At 37.9% G+C, this 25,255-nt stretch overlaps 1 protein-coding gene across 2 annotated transcripts in view; it reads right to left on the reverse strand.

Moving 5' to 3' along the window:
* EPHA6 (EPH receptor A6) overlaps positions 1-25,255 on the reverse strand; it is a gene marked incomplete at both ends in the record, with an annotated part of 510,935 nt that overhangs the window by 116,384 nt on the left and 369,296 nt on the right. The window contains 5 exons of one of the 2 annotated variants that reach the window (XM_082332767.1): positions 1,388-1,458; positions 5,693-5,801; positions 10,179-10,277; positions 15,685-15,847; positions 16,268-16,315. In XM_082332767.1, coding sequence (XP_082188893.1) covers positions 1,388-1,458; positions 5,693-5,801; positions 10,179-10,277; positions 15,685-15,847; positions 16,268-16,315 — 490 coding nt within the window. The remainder of the gene's footprint in view (positions 1-1,387; positions 1,459-5,692; positions 5,802-10,178; positions 10,278-15,684; positions 15,848-16,267; positions 16,316-25,255) is intronic. The other variant, XM_082332768.1, reaches the window with a different exon arrangement.

The raw sequence follows: 25,255 nt of genomic DNA on the forward strand, positions 1-25,255 counted from the left end.
TTTTCTTCTGCACACCGCAGAAGCATAGAATGTAAAGAGTGGACATGACAAATCTGGGAACAGGAACAAGCAACGCTAACCAGTGCAGGTTTTGCAGCGGAGGTTTTTTTAAACAGCTTCAGCCAGCCTAGGAGAGGTCACCCTTATACTGATCCCAGCAGAGACTGTGCAGCCCCACATATTGTATCAAGTTGAGATGCTGGATACCAAATCTATAGGTAGTCAGCAGTCAGGTAAAGGTTGCTGCTAGCATGAAGGAGGTACTTCTTATGGAGGCGCTGAGCACTCTGTGTAAAGGAGGGAGTATTGTTGGCAATACAGTCTTAGCCGTCGGAGAAAATCACAGTAATTCCTCTTGATCCTTGGTTCTATGGAGCACATACATGAGAGACTTGCACCCTCAAGTCTGATGCTGAGATAACTGCAAACAAATGAGAAGCCTCTGAGATGAAGCTTTGTGTCAACATGAAATACAGCCATCATTTACCCTGGCCTGAAAGACACTGAGTGAGGCTTTTCTCAAATTCAGTCACGGTCTCAGAGGCATATATCAAACTCTTCAGCAGGAAGGTTTTTTTCTTCTTTCCTTTCTGACCACGTTTGGAAACAAATGACAAACAAATCTTCCTGGGAAGTATCCTTTATGGGGAAATGCACCCTTTTCTTTGACACAAAGAGCCACTTGGGTGGACATAGTGGTGTCACCTGAAAAAAAGATTTTACTTCTGGTGACTTAGCATCTGTCTTGATCATAGTATTTCCAAGGATGTTATCAAGAATGACAAAAAAATAATAAAATTTAATACCCTTTGTATAATACCCTTTGAATAAATAAAAACTTTAAATAGCTACTCTAACATAAAACAGTGAGGCTAGTAATTTAAACTAAGCAGCTAAACTAAACTATATAAACTAATATACTGCCCACGAGAGATTGCCAGGATTTTCTCTCACTGTACTGATCAGTGAGCAGGAACATGAGGGAAGGCAACCCATTCCACTTTTTATTTCTTGGGTGGCTGGAAGTGTAGATCCCTAAAGCCAAAGAGAACTGAATACACATAAGGCACATAGTCACTAAGAGAGGAATTTCGAGGCAGAAATTCAATATGGTCCAGACCAGTTGAGAATGCAAAAAAATATACCTGAAAAACTGATAAATATTATTAATAGAATACCAAAAAAACTTATTAACTAGAGTGAATTCAGTGAAATTGTTCAAGAGGACATACAAATAAAAATAAACACTCTTGATGGTGCAGACAATAAGGAACTATTCAAATGGCCAGATTAAAACATCAAGGGCAAAAGTTGTACAGAAAACAATGAACATTCTTCATTTAAAACATGATACAGATATTACGTAACACAGTATTGAGCTACTTACAATGTCCATTTTGCAGATGAGCCCTTCTTTTCTCTTCAGATTTCATTTTGGCCTTTATGTACCACTGGCATCTTTTAAGAAAAACAAGTGATGTTTTAATTAAAATACTTGTCACGCATAAAATAAATGTACATTAAGTTTTATCTGCACTTTTATGAAAGCCAAAATCTTTGCATTTGGAATATATATTTAGTTATGAATTTAAAGAGAGAAATATGCATGAAGAACTACAAACAGATTAGATACAAATAAAAATAAATCATGGTTGAATGATTAGTATGAAAATGACTACATAAGTTCAAGTTTGATGCAATGCTTTATTTCCAAGTTTGACTCCTCCAAAGAATCCTGATACTTTAATAAATTGTTACTTCCCTGCATTCTTGTTTGCATACATTGGTTTGTGCTAATTAAACCTTATCCTATTAACTTTCATCTCCAGTGGGTCAAAAAAGCTCACATTTTCTTTATAAGATAATAGTTTGTACGACTTCATCATGTTTCATGAAAAAATAAAACATTTTTTCACATCAGGACCACTTTTTTTTTTTCTGACTAGCTCTGTGCAGTCTGAACCAGGCACTGACTTATTATTTCTTCTAAGATAGCAGCTATCATATAAGATAAATAATGCGTAGCCTGCTATGTGAATATGATGTTTTAGCATATGCCTGTATGATTGCTATAAAAGTGCAAATCCTTGGCAAACAACACACAACCCCGTGGATGTTCATGAATTGCTAGCAACCTTACCCGACAACGCAGGGGTATGTCGGTGAAAACTGCCACATGGCAAGCTTTCAGGTTCCCTGTAATGAAATCTCCCCTAGCCTGAATGCTGCCTACCTGCAGGACTGTTAATGCTGATTTAGAAGGTCACATGATAGGAGCAACTGTTTCAGTCAAGAAAAAACAAAATATGTGCTCTTGGTCTTAAAGCTCTTTCTCGCTCACTGAACAGCCTAAATTGTATGATTTAGAGGGAAATCTTTTGGTCTAAGGGCTAGGCTATGGGCTAAGGGCACTGACCCCAGTGGAGAACAGCAGTGCATGTGGACGTGTGCTTTGGTGTACAGACATTCAGTTCCAAGACTAGCTTGAAAAAAATGACCAGCCTCTGTGTGTTCACTAACAGCCTTGTAAAACAAAATAAACTATAATTATAGGCAGTATATCCAGTAAAATACTAACAATGGAAATATGACAAATATGTGAACACACCCACCTCATTTCAATGGTTCACTGAAACTATTGAAACAGAGTAGGAACACTCCCAAATTCATTCATTGCTACAGAGGTGATGATGAACACCCGAGGGGCAGAACCTTCTGAGGCTGTCATGGTTATGTACCCTTATGGAGGGAAACAGCAACCAATGGATTCTCCGCTTCTGTGGAAACCTTCAGATTGTACACCAGTTGCTGGGACCACTAAGCATGCCAGTGACATTTTTAGGACCCGAACGACTGGTCTGCAGGGTGCCAACTGCCAAGAACACTGAACACAAGCTCTTACACTTAAAGTGTCTGCCCAAGGGAACAGTCAAAGAAACAAGGCTTTAACCCTGTCCAGTCCTCCTAAGTACGCATGTGGCCCCAAAGTTTGACAGAAGCCAGTGAGTAATCACCAGCAGAGGTGTCTTCCAGCTCCAGCTCCCCATTCCCTGTTAGTGTTGGCTACAGAACAATCGGAGAGGAATAATTCCTGTAATGAGAGGAATAAATCGCACTGAGCTTTCCCATCGCCTTTCCTGGAATTTAGCCAAGACCCCTGTCTCAGTGCTTATCCTGTGCCTCGAAGTCTCTGTTGCTTTCATTTTTCTATCTGCAATCGACAGCCGTGCTTCCTGCTTGAGCTTGGTGGATAATCACTCAGCGAAGTGCAGAGGCAGGTGCTCATTTAACCCAGCCTCTCCACTATGAATAGACTCATCAGCAGCCCTGTGACTCGACAGCTCATCAAATTGCTAGTTCTAAACAGTGAAGCAGAGCACATCTGTAGGGTACCAATCCCATTTTTCATGCAGAAATTTGCCTCCAGCCCTAGAGTAAATTGAGTATTTATTCAAAATTTTCTTGCTCTGTCTTCTGTGGAATACTCTTATCACTGCATTTAAGCAGCACTTCAAAATGAATTCGTATCTTACATAATTGAAATGGTCCCATTGAGTAAGATGTTAGAAAGCTAAGAGAATCTCTGATATCCTTAACATTAGCAAACAGGAGGAATAAACACAGAAAGAAACCCATTTCCATATTTTTTTCTCATTCCTGAGTTTAGTGAGTTTTTTCTAAAGGAAGCATTTGAGTTATGTTTCAGGATTCCACGTAAGGATTCCAGACAATCATTTTCTCTGAAAGTTTATCTTTGTCTGAATAATTCCTCTCTCTTCTGAAAGACCCTACTGTTTGTCAGGGTTTGTAGTAATCACAGGAATATTTACTTAGCTTCTAAGATTATCTAAGGTCACCATATGTTCCAATATTAACTGCTCCCATTAACTTCAACAGAATGTTAGGCTTAACTGGTTTTATTATTTAGCAGAGAGTGCATTAATAATAATGGTACATAATGGTAGCTACTGTAGTGCCATATTTGGTTGCTGGGGTACTGCAAATGAAACCTCCAGCCTACACTGATAGGACTTCACTTTCTTTTCGAATTAGAGGTAATGCTATACCAACAAAACAGAAACTTAGTTACAAATCTGAAAGTGCAGCACCATCTATTGATATCAGCCCTGTCTGTGATGACCATTGCCACATTCAGAGGAGCCAGTGTAACATCTTTTCTCGAAGTGTAAACACAGGCTCTAAACCAGGACAGGAACAGTGCAGAATCCTATCCCAATCCTGTCCCCAAGCCAGGTAAGAAGGAAACTCCACGGAGAATCCTCCTCACATGGAGGCTCTTCCACTGGCTGTTTTATGCATCTGAAGGAGGTAGAGGGGAAAAAGGTAGAGAGGGGCCAGAGCCCCCCCCCGCCCCGAGCTTACTGCAGGAGCTATGAGCCTGACTCCTCTGCTCGAAGGCCCATACCTCTACAGAATATCAGTCTAGTTTTAGGCCTTCTCGATCCATGGCAGCACTGCAGTGCCACTGATGTCTCACAGAGGAGACGGGGACATAATGTCTTTGCTTCCCGGTGGAAGCAGGTGAAGTCCTGAAATCACGAAGCAAATACCCGGAGGGTCAGTGAAAAAGGAAACAAGGCACCATGGAAGCAGCTACGCCTGTGGGAATCTGATATTCCAACCTCTGTGTGCATTTTTTAGCAAGTCCAATTAGAATTTGTGAGTTCTCTTAAAACCTTCAGTGTGTAATTGAGCATGGCATCTGGCCACTCAAATCAAAATGCCTTCTCATCCAATTTGTGTAATGTCATTATTTGATCCTGATCAACACATGAACTGAAGGAAGGTGGACAATCAGCACTGTACTGAAAGAACTGTAAATATAAGAATCAGGGAAGTTATAAAAATAAATCATTGTCCAGACTGGTGAATTCCCCTGCTGGTGCAACAGTACTGCTGTAATGTAGATTTAATTTGGATATCTTCAATTTGATTTAAAAAAAACCCAAAAAGCAGTAAAAGAGGACCTTCAGGAACCTATTTTCTGTTCACCAGTGATATCACAGGCAGTAGAATCATTCTAGTATTTTGGAGTAAAGTTTTCCTTAGTTTAATTTCATTACATAATTCCTATATTTTCTCTTAATGGATGCAGAAATGTGCACATAAAATATATATGTAATTGTGTATGATATTTCCTACAAATTTAATATAGTAAAAGTAATAAAAAATTGGCCACTCAAGTGCCTTTAGCAAGCTACATTACCAACCCCAAGACAATAAAAATCCTAAGGTTACACCCTCCAAGGCTTTGTAGTAGACAGGTATAAGATTTTGTAAAAAACACTGTGGCTTTTTGTGGTTTTTTTTGTTTTTTTGTTTTTTTGGTTTTTTGGTCTTCTAATGTCAAAGCCTTCAGGGTGCAGGTATGTTGTATTTTTAAATTCTCACTCTGCAGGCAAGAGGTCCAGAAACTTATTTTAAAAACAGCCAAGCTATTTCCTGATTTCACATAATTGTTTAGCTCCCCAAACTGGGTTTTTACAAAAAACAACACTCGCAACAGAACTGTCAGTATGAGCAGTGCTGAACAAAGAGGACATTCACCCTGCTATGCCTAACCCTTATTTTAGAACTGAAAATGTGGTGAATGACTTAACTATTACCCTAAAATTCTTAGTTTTGGATGACTCTGACCCTGAGTAAATGAGAACACTGTAGCGTTAATTACCTCCCAGTGATCAGGAAGAACAAAGTGAGGATGACCAGGAGAGTGAATCCACCAACAGCAGCAGTGGCAATTACAAGAATCTGTCCCTGCTCCGCAGCCATATCAGAAGCTGAAAGAGAAGCACAAAGAAAAGAGATTAAAGCTCCATCACCCAGGGTTCTTGCAGAATGGGTGATAACATTTCACTGGTCAAATGTTGCAATTGCTCTGTAATAGTTTCCTCAGTGCTTAGCAAGGACAACAGATGCGAATGCACCCGTGAAGTAAAAAACTATAACCCATGTCCCAGCTATGGTAAAGGGGAGAAGGTGTTTACAGGTTTTTAAAATGAGGAGCTGTCTTTATCAGATGCTTGCAATTTCCTAGCGTTTGAATATGAGAGGATTTTGGACACAAAATTAGAACATACTTTTTCTTTAGCTTTATTTAGCTTAATCCTGCATCTAATTCAAAACTTGTCTCCATCCAACTGTCCCAGTGAAGTCAGCAGCAGTGCTATGTACATAAGAGATATTAAACTGGGTTCGGGAGAAAGCAAAGCAGAAAAATCACACAATGTGTAGTGTCACACACTCTTCTGTATGTCTGGTGTTTATTTTTATTGTCACAAAATGTATACAGTTTTACCTATAAGATACTCTGGTGATTGGCAACACTGTAGTTGAAAAAAAAAATATTTATTTTCTTATGCCTCATGTTTTTCTCTCTGCTTTCTGTAGGACATTTAGGAGTTAAAAAAAGATCACCTGAAATTATCCAGTCTCTAGACACTTGCTCTTTTTATTAATTTATTCTGTATAATATTAAATCTTTACATTGACAAAGTACCTACTTACTGTCTGGTTGGTCCTCACTGTCCAAGCAGTGAGCAGAAAAAGAATTAGGCTCAGTTTTTTGTCTATCTCCTGTCTTGTGACTCCCAAGTTTTATTTCTTAAACTCAGTTACACTTGAACATTTTCACCACATGACATTTACCTACTTTTTACTTTCTGTTTCCATGAGAAACATAGCATTGTTCTAAAAGAAGAATAAATAATTCTATTCAATGACCTCTAACAACTCTAGTAAATGTAGAAAAGAAAATTAAATTTAGATTTATCAGGAAAGCAACTTTGATTTTGTAAACTTGCAAACTGGTCTACAGGCAAAATCTTCAGCTTTCTTTAGGCACCAGATGATTAAAGCTTAGGGAAATCACCTAGGTTGCTGCAAAGAGAAAGCTCAGCAGGCTAGATTCTGTCACTTTGCAGTTGATGAAGCCCAATACAATGCACACATTGCTGCCCAAAGCCTCATAAAATGCTCTTTCCAAGAAAAACATTTGGCTTTGAAATAATATTTGTGAGTGGTTTAGAAATTAGCTGTATAAACTAGCTTTGTAATAGTAGTAAAGCAAATAAAAACAATAGTAGTTTATGTCAAATTTTCAGCAAAAACAACTTGTTAAATTTCTGCCATTAGGTTTCTGTCCATATAATTTAATGGAGATATGCACAGGCAGCAAATTACAGTATCTGTGGTCATAAGTTCTCCACAGACAAGATAAATATATATATCTTCCAATAAATGATGTAGCAAATACTCACTGAATAGCTAATCTCCAAAATGGTATCTAGTGATATTATGGGAGTGGATCCTAGCTCTACATTGTGTTATATTCCACAGGGTCAGATTTAGTTGGAAAAATACAACATAACAAATATCATGCCACACAAGTAACAATGCAAATAATAACAGGCTCTCTAAATCAAATGCTGAATACTGTTTTCAGACTAGCAGGGGTTGTGCTAAATGTTGCAAAGATTGTTACAGCCAGGCACAGTTTGAAGTTGTAAATGGAGAAGGAGGTTTTAGAGGAGTCCATCTTGCCCATCTCTGCAATGGAAGTGAGAGGATAAACTGCAGCCCTTTTTTTTTTTTTTTTTTTGATAGGAAAAAGAGGTGTGCAAAAATAGTGAATTCAGCAGGAGAAAAGCAAAGCATAGGCTCATATAAATTAGCTGTGGTTTTCTTCAACAGACATTCATTTCCAGGGAGACAATCCAGGGCCCTTATTCATGAGAATTAAAGTTGCAAATGTAGGGACTGATTCCATGGTACAAAGAAGCACTCTGCAGCTTTTTCAATGAAGAAAGTCATGTGGCCTGGATCATTTCTGCTCAATGGAGCTGCCATTTCTTGGTGTTTTAGCTAAAACAGAATGCAATCTATCAGTTTAATAACATATATTTTCTATCAGGAGCCAGAGTCAAATTCATGAAGGGGAGAAATTCCAGACTGACTTAGTTCTTTCCACCTCTAAGCAATATGATTTTTAGCTGAGAGTGTACGTACTTAAAAAGTGATCATTCTGTTTCTCTTGTTTGTGTTTTATTGTGTTGGCAGAGGTGCCAGAGCCTAATATATTAGGATTTTTTTTTCAAGTAGCCAAATCACTATAAGGGGCTTTCAAGCCTGAAACTTCCTGATGACCTTAATTTACTTGTCAGATAAAAATGTCAAATGACAGACAAGCATAACTGGAAAATGTGGATTTGTTAAAAACTGACAGAGAGGCAGGTAAGGCAAAATGATGGAGGTACTTATTTTTGCTTGAAGTGATCCTTCTAGAAATCAATAAAGGCACAGTGCAGTGAACAACACATATATAAGCACATGTGCATGCACATACACAGACTCCTCACACACAGGTAAAAGGTTCCATAAAACACTATCTGGGCAGTGAGAAGATAGTAATCAGGGACACTCAATAATTAAAATTTTTACAGCATTTTGCCATTCTAAATTAAATTCAGTATGTCCCTCAATCTTTCTGTTCTTTTCTCATTCCTCCAGCTTTCCCTTAAGGTAAAGTTCAAGTTGTAAATAATAAGAGCTTTAACAGGTATTCTTTCTGTTGTGCGTGTTCTTGAATCTTTTTTGTTGTTTCCTGCTTTTTCTTCCTTCATTTTTCCTCTCCATCAGCTGTGCATATTGGTATATTACCCTGTGTTTCTTCTCAGGACTATTCTTAATTATGCAAGACAGAAAAACTCAGTTTAAAAAACAATTATGATAGGCTGCAAAGCCAAGCAAGTTCCTGCAACCTTATTTCATCTCTTTGTGTGAACGTATTAGAGTGCTGCATTTAATCATAGAAGTACATAGCATTTTTTCCAGAATCTCATTTGTTAGACAACATGGCCAGCATTCGTAACGCTAAAATCAGTATTTTGTTGTCTCTACGCTGTCCAGTGCATGGTCTCGTATCTGCCAACTACATGCCACACAAATCCATCCAGTGCAGGGATGATTAGTAGCTCTGTGATCACAGGGATGAATGTGGCTGCATCATGTAGGGGGCCATGCTCCATTTGATAGTTAAAGTTGATAGGCAAGGGGACGAGGAAGTGCTGGTGCAACAGGAATATGTAAACCACTAGCAGTATTAAGACTCATAAGGGAGCTTAGTACCTATCTAACTGGGCTGGCTGTTTTGTCTGGTAGTATGTTTCCTTCTCTCTGCCTGTTTGCTCAGTAAGTTCATTTTGACAAAAACATACTTTAAAAAATGAGTAGCATAAGACAAGGAAAAGGGAGAAATTATTACTTATGCCAGCAGATGATTAGATAGTATACTATAATGTTTGGGTGTCAAAACTCTTCAAACATATTGTAGCTGCAACTAATGTGATTAGTCAAAGTGGTGATTTGATTTTAAAACTGCAGCATGTATCATACATGTTCCCAGACGCGTATTATCCAGATTAACTCTTCACTCCAGTTACTCTTCATGCTAAACTCAGGTTATATGCCTGAAATGACATTTAGAGTGTCTGACTGCATTGTTCCAGCTTCCTTGCTTAACACCATGCCCAGAAATCCCTTCTGCATCTACCCTGGTGTCAGTTCTGCCCCCACCATCTACTCTTTACATCCACGCCCTATCTCAGCTCCTCTCTGGGTTCTTCACCCAAATGTGTGGAGAAGGAGCTGCACTTTCCCTCCTCTCTGGGCTGAAGGGAAATACCCTGAGGCTTCTTCACTTCCTCACTGGGCAGACTGGAAGAAATGGTGCAGACGTTTTAGTCACTGTGCAAGAGGATGAAAGACAGAGAGAATTTTCTGGCTCTGTTCTACTTTCTTTTCTTTGAGCAAATTTCTCCAAAATCTTTAAAAAGGTTGTGTATTTGGTATAAAAGGGCTGGAAGCCCTAATCACAGCTCACTTCTGTCTCTTAGCTACATCCTTTAGTTATTTCAATTTGACATCTATCAGGCAGTGGACCTTCCAGCAGACTGAAAGATAAAGAAGTGACAGAAAGACAGCTAGACAGATAATACTGAGTAGCTGCAAGATAGATAAGTCTGGACAGTGAGAACTGGAGCTCTAATAGGCAGGAACTGGCTGTCAGATGGATTTACAAGGCATTGTAAACAACAGTGCTTAAGAACAATTGGAAAGAAAAATATAAAGTCTAATTAGGGTAACCTTTAGAGTTTCAGAAGTGCTGCAGTTCCTGTGTTCCAGTGAGCTGATGGGCTCCAATCTAAGGGGGAACGTGGGAAAGGAAGGAGGCAATGGAAAGGCAACCTTAAAAAGGACTTTTAAAAGGGAAAAATAATGCCACCACTAGCATAAGAATGTAAAACTTTTTGGTATGTATTCACTTGAAAAGCCTTCTTCCAAGTGTTGCCCCTAACATTAGCTTCCTGACCAGTGGATGATTGTGCAAACAGTTTGAGAGGTGAGCAAGGATATTGCTCTTGTTTAGGAAATGCAGGGGAAAAGTAAAGTCTTTGGGGCTTCTGGGCACATAGAGTAGAGAAATCAGATAGGCCAAAGTCAAATTTGAAGAACAAATGGTTGAAAATACAAAACACAGTAAGGAAATACTTCAAGACTAAAATGAGACATTCTGAGGTATCCAGTGCTGACCACTACTGAATGAACAGTAGGACTAGGCAGACATGGGGGGACATCCAGCAAGACAGTTTCTGAATATAAGATATGTGCCATCTCATTTGTTTGTTTCAAACAGAAATTTAATTTACTATTGTCAAAACATCAAACATTCTAACAAAAAAATCTCAATTTTGCATTGGTAATTCAATGTATTTCTAAAAATCCTAGGGATGGCTTCTCTGTCAGGGCATGAATCAGAGCATGTGCTTGAAACAATATTGGACCTCTATCAGAATCAATGATTCAGGACCCCACTCTTGAGCTTTGCAGTTCTGGAAAGAATGGAGCTCAGGGTCTAAATCACATCTGGTGGCAAATCCAAAATAGCATGATTTGAGGCTGAAAAGTTAAAGATAGATTTTGTGGATGTGGGAAGAGGAGGAAGAATGTGAGAATTCAGCAGATCTGGCAATACAAAGAAGTCACCACCTGTGCCTGTAGTAAAGAAATTAAAGTTATTGTTTCATGAAGATCAGGATTTCAGGCCAATTAACTTTTCACAGTCGACAAATTTATAAAACACCTAATCAGGTATTGTATCAGCATTTCTGAACTTTTTTTTTTTTTATTGTTAATATGATTTATTTGAAGCATACAAAAGTCTACATTGCTTTTGGATTAAAAATCATCATGCGCTTACATTCATCACTCTGTTCAGCCCAAGCACTAGTTCACACTGCACACACGCTAGTTTGCCCCTTAGGCCCCTTCTGGAACAAGCCAACTAGTTCCCTTTCAGATTTTTTTTCCTTAATGGTGGGAAGGCTGACATGGAAAATACCCTTGGTTTTAGAACAAGCCCTGCACTAGAGAGCTACAGCATGAAAACACTGCACTGCCTAGCAGCTGTAAATTGTTCAATATTTTGCAAATTCCTCTAGGCACAAGGGCCTCAGAGGTGATATAGTAAAAAACTTCCAGGAAAAAAGAATGCTTTGAATCATTAATTTAACAAATAAACAAACAAACAAAGGAACAAAACAAAAAAATTCTTCTGTAAACAGCTAGTTAGAGGAAAGAGAGAGAAAAATAGAGAGGGAGAGAGGAAAGAGTTAGGGATTACAGCATGTTTGCCCTGCAACAAATGCTTTTTTATTCTCAGAATACATTTTATTCTACCCTAGAAAGGACCAGAGTTTTTTGTGGTGACTCAGATAGTTGGTACTCCTGATACATAAAAGCAGGAACTACGAGGGAGGTTGTGCTTCAATTTATAGCCAGAGCAGTCGTATGCCTGTGTGTGCTGGAGCGTGTGAAACCCTGGCAGCTTTGCTAGAAGGGTTTTGCTTGTAAGGTGTTGAAACAGGGAGACCGAATAAAATGACGATAAGTAACATGGTCAAAAGCAGTAGTTACTATGCTTTGCAAAGGTATGACATTTCCCAGCAGCAGCCTCTTAGCTTTAACAGTAGAGCAAATGCCTGACAACATCCATTCATTCATCCCTGCTTCCTTGAAGAGAATTTTTCTGACTTTTCTAGGTAACTCCATTTCCTTTCACAAAGAAAGTACAAATTTTACTCTTTCAGATGTTCCATTTATTGGTCTCTGCAGCAGGGAGGAGAGTTCCACAACAACATGCTCCCCAAGCAATGGCTGCCTCAGTCTGCTGGTCAGTAAGTGAGGATGCTTCCCAAAAAGCAGATCAGCATTGCATAATTAACTAACTGTTTTTTCGATTTCTCCTACAGAGCTGGCCTTCTTTCTGCTTCATGCACCACCATTAATAATTATACCAAAATGTCTTGGTGTTCCTAGTAAGGATGTATCTAATTCTATCCTATGTAAGTGAAGTGGCACAGATAGTGTTTCAACCAGAAAACTGGAGAAGGCATGACAGCACGGTCCCGCCAAGGACAGTATGGTTTAGGACATTGATATACATGTCTCACAATTGATGTACCATTACTTTTTTTACAACTTATCTATCACTTTAAAGAAAAATCCTAATTTTGGATTGCTCATTTTACCACTATTTATTAACAAATTATGTCAATATTCAAGGAGGGTAAATGGAATAACGTTGGATGTTCACCTGCACCTTGTCCTGGAATTCTTCATTAGATGTTAAGATTATAACAGGTACAACTGGTAGAGCTGAAGGAGGTTACTAGCAAATGTCAGTTGAGAAGGATTTTTATCAAACACATGAAATATTTTTTGTCATTTCAATGAGATTGTTGGTTGATAAGCTTTCTGTTGACAATACAGACTTTTAAGACTCTACTCTTCCTGGCCTTCTGATGAAAACGTTAACTTTATATAAAATCAGTATAGCTCACATTAAATTGATTAAAATCTGGCTAGCAGAAAGACCACAAAAAGTAATTGCAAATGTGGAATTTTCACCAAGTAACTTGTTTCTAATGGGTAGGGATGGAGGGAGCTGTAATAATCTGCCTTGGTCTAATATTATTTGGTATCTTTCAGAATAATTGAGAAGAATATATATTAAAAAATCAGAAAATTTTCAGCTGAGCTGCATACTGCCAGAGTAGTAACTGATGAAGATAGATTCCTACACAGCTTGATTTGGACGGGTTTGTAAGATAGATGCATGCCAGCAAGGGTGAATTAACATTTACATGTACTGATGTAACTATGCAGTCCATGTCTTAACACAACCCTCCCCGATCCCTCCATCTAAATGTAGGTCAGTATCTTGGAATACAATGGTGCTGACAAAGGTGTTGCTATGTTCTAGTTATTCAGGTATGTAAGACAATGCTGTAGTTCAGGCAGCAAGTGCTTAGACCTATAAGTAATAGAAAACTGAATTATAAGGAGGTAAATGGTGTTAGGTCTGTTTATGGCTTCATAAACAGATTTAGTTTTCCAGTTTAATTCAGTATCAGGTTCAGCTCTGATGTTATACTTCAAAAAGGATGTTAAAATTTTGGAGAGCTACAAAATGATTCAATGTTTGGAAAAGCCGTTTTTGTTGGAGTGAGAGAGAGCATTTATATCACTTATGGGAAAGACAAGAGAATTCTTTAAAAATGGCATACGCACATTTAGATGAGGAAGAGATTTCTGATAGTATTTGGCTTTTAATTTGGCAAAAAAGGGTCACAAGGTAAAAGCTAAATAAAAAAGAATCAGGCTAGAAATAAGGTGCTAATTTTTAATTATAAGGCTTAAGCACTGGCACTATCTACCTATAAATATGGTGAGCTCCCCATTACTGGAAGACTTTAAATCAAGACTATTTGCATACGGTAGATGTTACATTTCAATGTATTGTCATTAGCTGTCTGGAAAAGTTACAGAGTTACAGACATTTGGCCTGTGTTATGAAAGGGGTACAAATGAATGACCATAATCATGTGATATTTGGAGAGTAACAAGGCATCATTTGACTGGCCACTGAATACTGCTTCAATTTGAAATAAGTAATATTTACCAGCAGGCACTTACTTTGCTTTTTTTTTTCCCCTTTGAAATCTAAAGCAGTACTGTATAAATATTTGAATAAGTCCACAGTCCTTTGAACTACTCTTTTAATTAAACCGAAGTCTTTATCTAGCTCCAGGTGCCATTTCAAACAGCAGCAGAATTTCTCTCGACCTCCATCTCAATTGATCATAAAAAACCCTCTTCTATTCACACTTCCTTTCAATCACACAATGATTTATATTTATAACAAATCAAATACTTTTAGTCAGGCACAAGTTTAAGCAATACATGTTGGTAAACAGCAAACATATAATGTGTATTTATGTTTCACTATCAAGATTCACACTGAGTGCTTAGAAGTAATAGAGGTAATAAATGTTTAAGAGTGTTGCGAGCTCTAGCTCACCATGCAGCCCAAGGGCCAGTTGCATTAGTGCAACTGAGAAGGAGATGTGGGGCTGGGAAGGAGTGGGTGGAATATCACTCCCGGGAGATGTTTCTATCAGCAGTGCCAATGAGAGAAACGTCACTGGAACCACAGCCTTCCTGATTTAGATGAGTAAGGCACATTTTCACAAACATGACATAGGCTCGTAGAGGTTTAAATACCATTTGCTTTTGATAAGAGTTATGTCCCTGGGTGCCTAAAGCTTAGTATTTATTGCATCAGAAGATGGAATTCTTGAAAGCACCCAAGTGCTCAACTCCTATTCAAATCAATTGGCTTAAGTACCCAGAAAATTTTAAAAAGTCCAATTAGGCATTAAGCACTTGGAAATCTATCCCTAAAACATTTTTGAAATAGAAGTTAAGAAGCAATGAAAATGGAACACAAACCCATGGGTGCTCTTGAAAACACTTATATAGTTTTGAGTCTGTACTTTCGCTTAAGCAACTTGAATTCTAAAACACTAATGAAAAACATACTATACATAATCGCTTAATTAAAGTAATTTCATTAATGGAGTGTTTTAGTGTTGTATCTACTACTCTAATTTTATCTCAAATGCTTGTAAATACCTTGTTTGCAGTTTCTTTGAACATGGAGGGCAATACATGACTTAAATATAAAATTGTTCAGAGCATGAACATCATACATAGCATCAAGCCTTTTTGCATATTCTGTAGGAATATGTAGCCTTTTTGCTTCTTACTCGCAAATTTAGTAGGCTTATTGGTTGATGGAAACGCATATAAAAGTTTTCATTTTTTTTAATTTGTAGAGTCTAGGAATACTAAAAACTACAGAGAAAAGACTCCACCACTGTGTTCTGGGAGATTGCATGAAGCTGCTGGACTTACGTAAAGCCTGACTCAGGGTATTTCTAGATGTCAAAAAGGAAGACCTTCTTTAAGTAAAGAAAGGATCATCGATAGAATCATAGAATATCTCAAGTTGGAAGGGACCCATATGGAAATTTTGCAGAAGAAAACATTCCTTCAGTTGAAGTGTTGGCCTAAAATTTCTATTTGTTTTTATAAATCCAGAAGTGCGAGGCTGAGGCTTACTTGTTTTTTATCATACAGCAGTGGTCATTTTGTGAAAAGCAAATGGTATGGGTTCAGCCATTCAAACTCAGTGTCTCACTGTTTTAGAATTAGATGCTACTTCTTTTGTATTTGATTTTTTTTCCCTTCAGTGAAACTTACTTTCATCTCCAGTTTCAAATTCAAACTTCTGGCTATAGCCGCTGTATCCTGCTGCCGTCCTGACTCTGATATGAAATATATACTTGGTGGCTGGCTTGAGACCTGTGATGATAACACTTGGAGCCTTGGACCTTGTGGAAGAATAGCTGAGCTGCTCATGCTCCTGAGGGACAAAAGAGGGGAGAAATGATATCAAGTTGAGTTGTACAAACTTTGCAAAAATGATACAGCAGAAATGAAGCTCCACATTCTTCTCATGAATGTAAAATGTGTTTCTAAAAGGAGGTGCAGGTATGGATTTCTGTACTTTGATTTTGTGCTATAGTCATAATGTATGATATGGCCTTGACTTAGATTTCAATTTTTCATCTTTAATCTTGCATATAAACACATCACATCTTTGTGTCTTGGGTTAGTAATTACACTGTAGTCAGAACAATATGGAATTAGTACAAGACTACATTCACAGAAAATGGCAGCTAGAATGGTAGCTAAGTATTTTTGCACAATGGACAAACTAGGAGGTCAGTAAATACTAGTAAGCTGTAAAGATGTGGGGAGTATTCAAATACCCGCTACTCACTTCTACCCGCAGGTAGTGCCAAAATGCCGGCGCTATCCGTGGGTAGACCTGTGGGTGAAAGAAAATAAAAATTAACTTTTTCTTTAAAGTCTGTAAACTTCTAGCATGGTTCAACTGCTTCACTGCTGTTGAACTTAATTTCTCTTTCCAGGTAGCTGTAATAGAGTTGCACATGAAATTCCTTTTCACGCTCCATAAGGAGAAACACTCTCTGCAAAAGTGCTCTGTTTATCTCCTAGCAGTTGATCCTGGGTATCTGCTGAGAATTCCTGACTCTTGCAGAGATCACTGAGAATTATGGTGTGCAGAGATTACCGGGAATTACCACTCCAGACCAGCTGCTGTAGTATGGAGACCAGCCACTTCAATTGCTGTGCAAAAACTAAGTGTTGCTTTGCTAGACAGGTTGTTGATGATACTTTTACATGAGGGGATGACTTAAAAGAAGAGAGTTTATCCCCTGTCATTAGTTACTGTCACTTGATAAATCAGTAATCTGTAATATTTTATATGGTTCCTTAAGGCTAGCTTTACTTTGTTGCAGCAGGATTTGTCTCCAAAATGACATATGAGCAGAAATGTCCTTGGCATATGTTTAACAATCCAACTGTGATACCCATAGGGCACCATATATATTTATTATACCATGCAGTAATATTAGAGTATGTATAAGTTATTCAAAGGGTGCTTCCAGCCTGTTAAGAAGGAAACAATCTGGTTCACAGAAGAGAGATAATCAGAAGAAGAATAGGTGTTAGTTAGACTCTGTTGGACTCAACCTCTTCCGAGCAACATACATATATTTTTTATATAAAACAAACAGTTTTATATAAAACATGCTGAGTCAACTTCAGTCATGGTGTAAAAAGTCACATTGGCATAGAGCAGGAGGTATATCAGTATTCCCCCAGTATGCATGCAAGGAGATGGCTAAGAAAACCAAATTAAAAAACAAACACACAAAAATAATCTAATGATTCTGTTAAGTGAAGGAGGAGAAGGAAGGCAACAATGACCAATATCTAAAATAATTGCATTTATTGCTCTCTTCAAACAGTGGAAATAATTTGAGAAACTATAGTAAGAGTTGTTGATTTGTTCTACAGTCTATTACCAAATTCTGAAGCACGAAGAAGTATATATTTAAACTGAAATAGTAAGACACAGTGTACATGTAATTTTATGGATGGAGACTACAATTAACATACCACCTAACAATTTCTATAACTATCAGAAGATTTCTCCCAATCACTTGAAATGTTATAAATTCACCTTGAACAGGTTAGTGGATTTTAGACATACTTTTTTTTTTTTAGAAATTTCAGAAAATATCTATTTTCTTCTGACAGAAGGCCAACCTATTAAAGTGATGGATTTTTTTTTTTTTTTGTGATTAAGCTTGCTTCAACTTGAAAAATAGCATGTATGTGAGAAAAAAAGGTATAATAAGTTAATACTCAGATTTGTAAGGAAATAGAGACCTCCTACACATACAGAGGAGTTTTCATAGTACTTTACGGACATTTCACAAACATTCAGTGTGCCATAATAGCTAATTTCTGTTCTATAGCCTTGTTATCTGTGCAACTTCCAGGGACTTCCATGTGTAGAGGGGTCATATAACTTAACATGTAACTTAGCCAGCATATGCAAACTTGGAGAGCACAAGACTTGAATTTATTTAGTAATGAAGCTGCTGACTAAAGTACGTACATTTCTGCCCAAAGAGGCAAAGTCTTTCAACACCAGCTAGCAATCAGCTCAAAAATAAATCTAAGAATTAGGAAGAAGAAGAAGAGAAAAAAAAAAAAAAAAAAAAAAAAAGAAACCACCTGATTTTGCACTATCCTAAGACCACACTGAATCATAGGTATGGCTCAATGTTTGCGGTCTTGCCTGTTAAATACAATACCAATACAAGACTCTGTTTCTCCACTTCAGTCCAGGTAAAGACAGGACATCCAGTGAAGGAAAGATTCTGGATATGTTCATTAAAGGTTATACAAACAGCAAATGCTTTTTTTATACAGGTATTAGTATGCTTCGGCATACTAATATATAAGCCCCCCTTCGGCTGGGGCTGCACAGCTAGAAGGCGCATCCCCTGGGTGGTGGATAGAGGATCCCTCTCTGGAGGGTGCACCAGATAAAATTGAAGAAGGTGCCGCGAACCAACGCAGCCTAAGGGAAGGCCACCCTGACAGAAAAACCACTGGCCCTCCAAGTCATGGGGGTTGGGCAGGAGGCCAACTACCTCCTCCCGGGGGGAAAAAAAAAAAAAAAAAAAAAGTTGCAGAAACAACAAACATCAACTCGGAGATGGAGAAAATCAGTAATGAAGTGAGGAGGAGGAGATGGAACTGGATCGGTCATGTCTTGAGGAAAAAAACAACAGAAGACTGTGCTGTGGCCCTTGGGTGACTCCAGAGCACGCAGCCGCAGACCGATCGAAGTGGAAGAACGATGTTCGTGCCTTATGCGCCTCCTGGCACTGAGAGAATTCAGATTCAGATTCAGATTAGTATGCTTCAGTTCAAAGTTTTAGCAAGTACTACGTGCTCCATCTGTCATGGTTCGGGCATAGGTGGGCAGAGACTTTACACTCTGGAATGCTCCGGAAATTTTTATTTAGGATCTGCAACCTGTAAGGTAAAGAGGAGACCAGCACCTAAGGGATTTCACTATATGATGTAATAGTTGCAAGCCATTTCCTTTCCCCAGACTACCTTGCTGCTTGAAATCAAGTTCTAAGCATTTAACAAATTACTGTTTTTTCTGACCTGCTGGATAGATTGCAGAAATAAAGTTTCAGAATAATTTGATGGAATCGTAAAAAGAAACAAGTTCCTTCAGAGGAGGATGGAAACGGAAATTTTGTCAAAAATTGATGGAGACTCCCCAAGATCCAATTATAAGATTTACTCCCTGAAGCCTGCAGAACAAGGCCAGTGGTAGCAAAGAACTGGGGATGACTTCTGAAAAAAAACCAACAATCTGAGCTATATCCGTTATGTTATATCTGTTATTAGAGGCTAACTACTGCTTGTGTAAAACACAGGATTTGGGGTATAGTGACTCCCTAGCCAGGAATGTGGACAGGCAGTTATCAAGTATGATTTATTATTTTTAGTTGGTCAAAGATAATGAGTGTGACAAGGACTATGATGGTAACATTTAATCAAGAAAATGGGTCCCTATGTCTGTATGGGCAGGCTGTGGCTAACAGCAGCTTCCTGGGGGGAGCCATCTCTGCCTGTCCCTTCTGGGTGGTGGAAGGTATTTTGGTCACCTCCAAGGGTTGTCTGGCTTGCTGCCCCCTCACCACCTGCCTGGGGCTGCCTGCAGGAGGCCCTGAGGGGTCCCATCTCCGTGCCCTCCCATCTCCTTTCTTCTTTCCTTTCAGCAGCCTCTTACGTCATCCATCACACAGACCAAAAAATGATGTCTAGGAGTACACGATCATAAAAGTATTACTGCTGTCATATGGGAAAGGAGGTAGGATTTGTTATTACAAGTCGAATAGGGGAAAAGGAGCCTGTCACCTTGGTGCATTTGAGAAGAAAAAGCTTCAGAAGCCTGTACCGGAGGAAACAGTTGCTCAAACTCAAGACAAAATGATTAACAGCTGGAAACTTCACATTGTTTTACATCAATGTTTCACACAAAGAAATCAGCCTTTTTGGACTGGGTTCATACATTGGAGACATGCATACATACTGGGTTCATACATTGGAGACAATTCTCCAGAGAGTGGATGCTTTGCCATTACTCCTTCTCATGACAATGACAAGATCTGCAGCCTACCTGGAAAGCCAGAGCTTTCCACAGAGAGACACAATTTGAGGTTGATGGGGGTGGCTCTCAAGGTTGGCCACTGCTTCTGCCATGATCTTTCCCAGGGAGGCTAAAGATGGTCTCAGAATAGAACAATACAATTCTAGTCTGCAGAGAAGTATGGGGTGCTCTGTCTTATTCTTGCCACAGATAATATGCACTTACTTTTGCATGGGTTCTGGGTTCAAAAAGTGCATTTTAAACTGCAGGACTTGGAGGTACTTCCTGCATGTTACTGCATGCTTTTAGCAGACCCTGATTTTACATTGTGGAAAAATTTAGACATACAAACATATGCACATGCCCCCCTGCCATGGACCCTATTTTCCATTAAAAGGAAGTATGGTTTTGTGGGCTGGAAGGAGCCATAGTACGCTCTGTGATAGGCCTCTGACCTGGACAGTGATGGGACCAAGATCAATGGGAAATGTCAAGCACTACATCTGTTCTGTATTTCTTGATAATGACAGAGGACTACTACAAAATCTGCAAAATAAGAGTTTCACTGATATGGGTGTGTTTCCCATTGCATGTAAGCAGTAAGTGAACTGTTGGCCATTGTATATGGCTCAGAGTTCATATAAAAGGAGAAGTACAAGAAATGCTCCAATCCTTCACATTAGCATAAGAGCAGTGTTTGTGATCTTAAGATGGCATAGGACTCACAAGAAGCAGTTCTGAGAACACAGAGGCTGAGGGTTTAAACTTAAGTTAAAAGACTCTATCTAATATAATGTACTAATATAACTACTAGCCAGAATCTGATATGAGGAAATTCATAAGATCTCTTCTATAGCCTACTGCAAATTTATCTTAGTGAAAATGTGTAATTAAAACATAAACATAATTCAAATGACAAGTGATGTCAATGTTATTACACGATGTAATACAGAGCCTATGACCAGCTATGCAAGTTAAACAGAGTTATATTATGAAATTTGAAAATGCTATTTCTGTTTCTAAGGAAATTGTATTTTTCTTATTGCTTGTGTGATTCTTCTTGTCTGTGGATTCAGTTCTGATTATGACAGTGTTCACAAATCCGTAACAGTTTGGTCTCTGCATGAACACGAGCACCTTTCAGAATCAAATTCTTTCCTACAGCCATCTCTGCATAAGTATCTGAATTTGTATCTATCCCAATTTTATACTTGGCTTTATAGTCAAGACTTTTTTTCATATCTACAAGAAATAGACTGACTGAATGGAAGTTACAATGGTGCTAATGGTCTAAGACTAGACAAACTGATTTAATGGAGTAGCAGGACCAGAGTATAAAAAATAATGAAAAACTTTCTGCTTTTGCAATGCACCAGAATAGCTGGATCTGTCCCATCAACATATGCTGTAACGAAACATTTCCACTGTATGACATCATCAAATTAAATGGTAGTTCTTTATTATGCCTCACTGAAAGTAGCTACTTTACTAACGAATGTCATATTCATTCAATATCCAGATGCTATATTATCGTGATGAGTACTACCATTTTTCTCATATGCTCAAAAGAGGATTCCCTCTGATGATATTAACACTTGCAAACAAATAGATAAACTTCCACAGGCCACAACTATGTGAACATGCTGCTCTCTAATTTGATCCTCACCTTACTTCAGAGGGAAACAGCACAGAAATGAAGACTTTCTGCACGTTTGAAATAAAATATTGATAAAGACTAACCAAAATGTGATGACTTTTTATCAGTTTAGACTCATACTGCAATCAAAGAGTTTACATTCTGAAGCTATGGGTGAGAAACAGTATATATAACTAAAAGAGTTTAGTGAGAAAAAAAGATTAATGAAAATAAAAGCTGAATGCTGAATTTTGCTTATAGTGCTCAAATAACCTTTACAGGATTAAGTTTACCAGTAAAGCATTGATAAAAGTCGAGGCACGTTCAGACGTACAAGATTTGTCACCATTAATATTTGAGTGGGAAACAGAAACACAGCTCTAACCAAAATAATATCAGTCCTTATTTCAGCAATTGAAAAAGATAACCAAATATAATTTTCTATCATTTAGAATATATAATGGGAGCTCCAGGAATTACCACTCTCTTGGAGTTTGCTCTGTCTCTAGCTTATTTTACGAATGACAATCAAGGTATTCAGTTCATTGAGTCCCACGAGTAACTGAAAAGCCTTCTTAAACTGACACTGGTAGAAGAGTTTTTCAAAGGCTTCTGCCAGCTGAAAATACACTTATTGTGTACCTACAACTTCCAAATGTATGTGTGAGGAAAGAATCCAGGGAGACAGTAACTGAATTTACTATCAACTGTTTGCAAATACATTTTCTAGTTTATATCCATTGTCCTCCAACATGAAAATCCTGTACTTAAGCCATATAATCCTGCTTAGCCTTTTTGGAGTGCTATCGCTTAACAGAAAGAAATACTAATGAAGATTCAATCTATATACCACAGGGACCAGGTCTTTCTCCTGTACACTAAAGCACAATGTCAAAGCTGAATAAGTACCATATTAAAGTAAAGAAGATTCAGAGTTCCATGATTCAGACCTTATCAATGTTTAAATAAAAGCACAAATAATGAAAAAGAATCTTTTATGAGACCATTTGGTCACATTTTTCCTCTTTCCTAGATACATCAGTTTAAAGGATATACACAATGTGACCCTACAGAGGAAGCATCATTATTTTGAAGGAATAGCCTCAATTCTGGAAGATAGGAATTTTTATTAATCATAGCTCTAGTCCATTGTGAAATGAAATCTCCAACCTCTTCTTTACTTTTCTGATGGAATCATCTATGATGGCACTTAATTACCTCCAGAGTCAGCTGAACTTTAATGTTGCGATACACATTAGAATAAAACAGTAGGTAATTACTAGGTATAGTCAATATGTGATTAATCAGTTCAAATAGAATCTGTTAAAGACAAATAACAGGTAACTGTGAAGTTTGTACTTACTGTCTGTGTTTTCCAAGAAAAACATAGCCCCCACAGCTCTAATTTATGAAAATTGCCTTGGATTTATGCTGCCTATATTCCTCTCACAACTAATTTGTCCCAAATAATTCTCAAAAATTATTTTCTTTCTTTGCAATAAAATATTTCTAGAATATGATTTCTGAATGCCTATTGCCCCTAGTCATATCTTGCTTCTCATCTTACATAGATTGTTGTAGATGAGGAGTAATTACACTGAAATCAGTAAAATTAACTACACCTGGGAAATTCAAGGTCTGTCTTTGAAAGCTTCTTTATCTTTACTAATTTTGTGCCTTATTTTCTCTTAGAATACTGTTTTGATCTATAGTATATCTATTAGCATGAACGCCAGCAGTAATATTTGGAAGATATTCGACAAAAGACTCAAAGGTCCAAAAATGTGCTTCTAACATTAATTACTATCTGATTACAATATGATCAACAGGATTAAGTAAATTATCATTGCAATTACAATAATAGAAATAATAGTCAAAGATACCATTCTTATTCTTAAAACAACACTTCCTAAAAATCTTGTACCGTTGGTTTCCAGCTAACCAACAAACTTCAAGTAAATTTAGAAAAGTGAATACAAAGATCTGAGGACCAACCTGAACTAAGATGAAAACTCTGACAGTAAAAAGTAGGGCCACAGAGAAAATTGCTGATGGCTCTACTATTTTGCTTCAGAGAAGAAACCTGCAGCATTTTAAGGCATCAGGCACTTCAGGTTGTAATCTTCCCCCTTCCCTTCTCAACCTCCCTTGTGATTAATCTGAGATGTAAGTTTGGGGAGCTGAAATGCTAAAGTGTGCTTTACCTGTTTGGCCTTTCAATATTTTATATTTTGATTGCCTGTCAGTCAGCTCATCACTTTCTTCACACATAAAGTGAAGCTGTCAACAAGAAAAGGGGAAGAACAGATAACCAATCATAAAGAAAATTTGGAAAGGTCAAAACCCAGCCAAACCTCATTTTAATTGGATTATATACCTGGAAAGGCAGAAATGAGCTGATGTGAGGTGAACCATGAAAAAGAGAAAATTAAATGAGGAGAGATGAGGACAGGGTGACTCTAAAACAGTGTTAACATTCTTGCCAGCACAGCGAGGTGAGAGGTGGGCAGAGCAAAAGCTGTGTGGTTAACATGGCAGGCCAAACGGGAACACCTGGTGCGAAGGCAGTAAATAGGACGCTGCTGATCATACTGACAAGGAGATTAAACTGACAGGGATAAAGACAGGTCTGTGCCTTAAGTTGGTGATGGAACAGGGTACAATTCAGAACATAATAAAGGGAGCTGGGAAATGTGGCTTGAATTGCCAGATAAGCATGGATATTAAATTCCATCTTCTAGCAGTTACGAGCTACTCTGATAACATTTGTTTGCTAATTAAAAATATTTACCAGTGAAAACCTCTGCACCAGTATCTCCAGGAGTCTTTCGAACTTCAGAATATAAAAATGTCAGCCTCTCCAGTTGTCCCTCAAGATTTTTCTTATTTTTTCACTCAATTTTCTTTTCCTCTGCACTGTCTTTTCCATTTGGGAAGAAGCAAGGAGGTACTGCAAGCATGAACTAGCTTACTAAAGGTAAAAATCAACTCATGTAGTATTCAAAAGTTTTGCTGTCATCTTTGAACAGTAAAGCACAGTTTCTTCTGAGATACTTAATGCTAAGGTGTACTTCATAATGAGATAATAAACCTGCTGACAAATACAGCTCAACAGGAAACAGATGCAATCCTGCAAAGTTTGAAGATTGGAAACCTTCTGTGACTGACTTTGTTGTGAAACAAGCCCAGAGAACTATGTACATACAGCCAGTGGGCTAATTCCCAAGTCATTCATTTGGTATATAAGATTCATAGTTCAAATTTCAGAATCAGGTCCTATATATGCCACTGCAGACTTGAGACTCCACATAAGCAGTACAAGCTCTTTCTCCCCATGCTCATCTTCAACACTGCCCCCGAGTCCAGCAATCTGCAGATTAGTGGGTTTCTGAATTAACTAAATTTGCTTCATTACATTTTACAGCTCATGGACTTCCATGAATTTACTTCTTTTTTTTTTGAACCACTTTTGCTTGTGGCTTCCAAAACATCCTTAGGCAAAAAGTTTAATTACAAACTGTTTTTTAAAAATACTGGGTTTTTTTTTGTTTTAAATCTGCTTCTTGATGATTTCATTG

Source organism: Platalea leucorodia (assembly GCF_965183815.1).
Source record: "Platalea leucorodia genome assembly, chromosome: 2".
NCBI lineage: Eukaryota > Metazoa > Chordata > Aves > Pelecaniformes > Threskiornithidae > Platalea > Platalea leucorodia.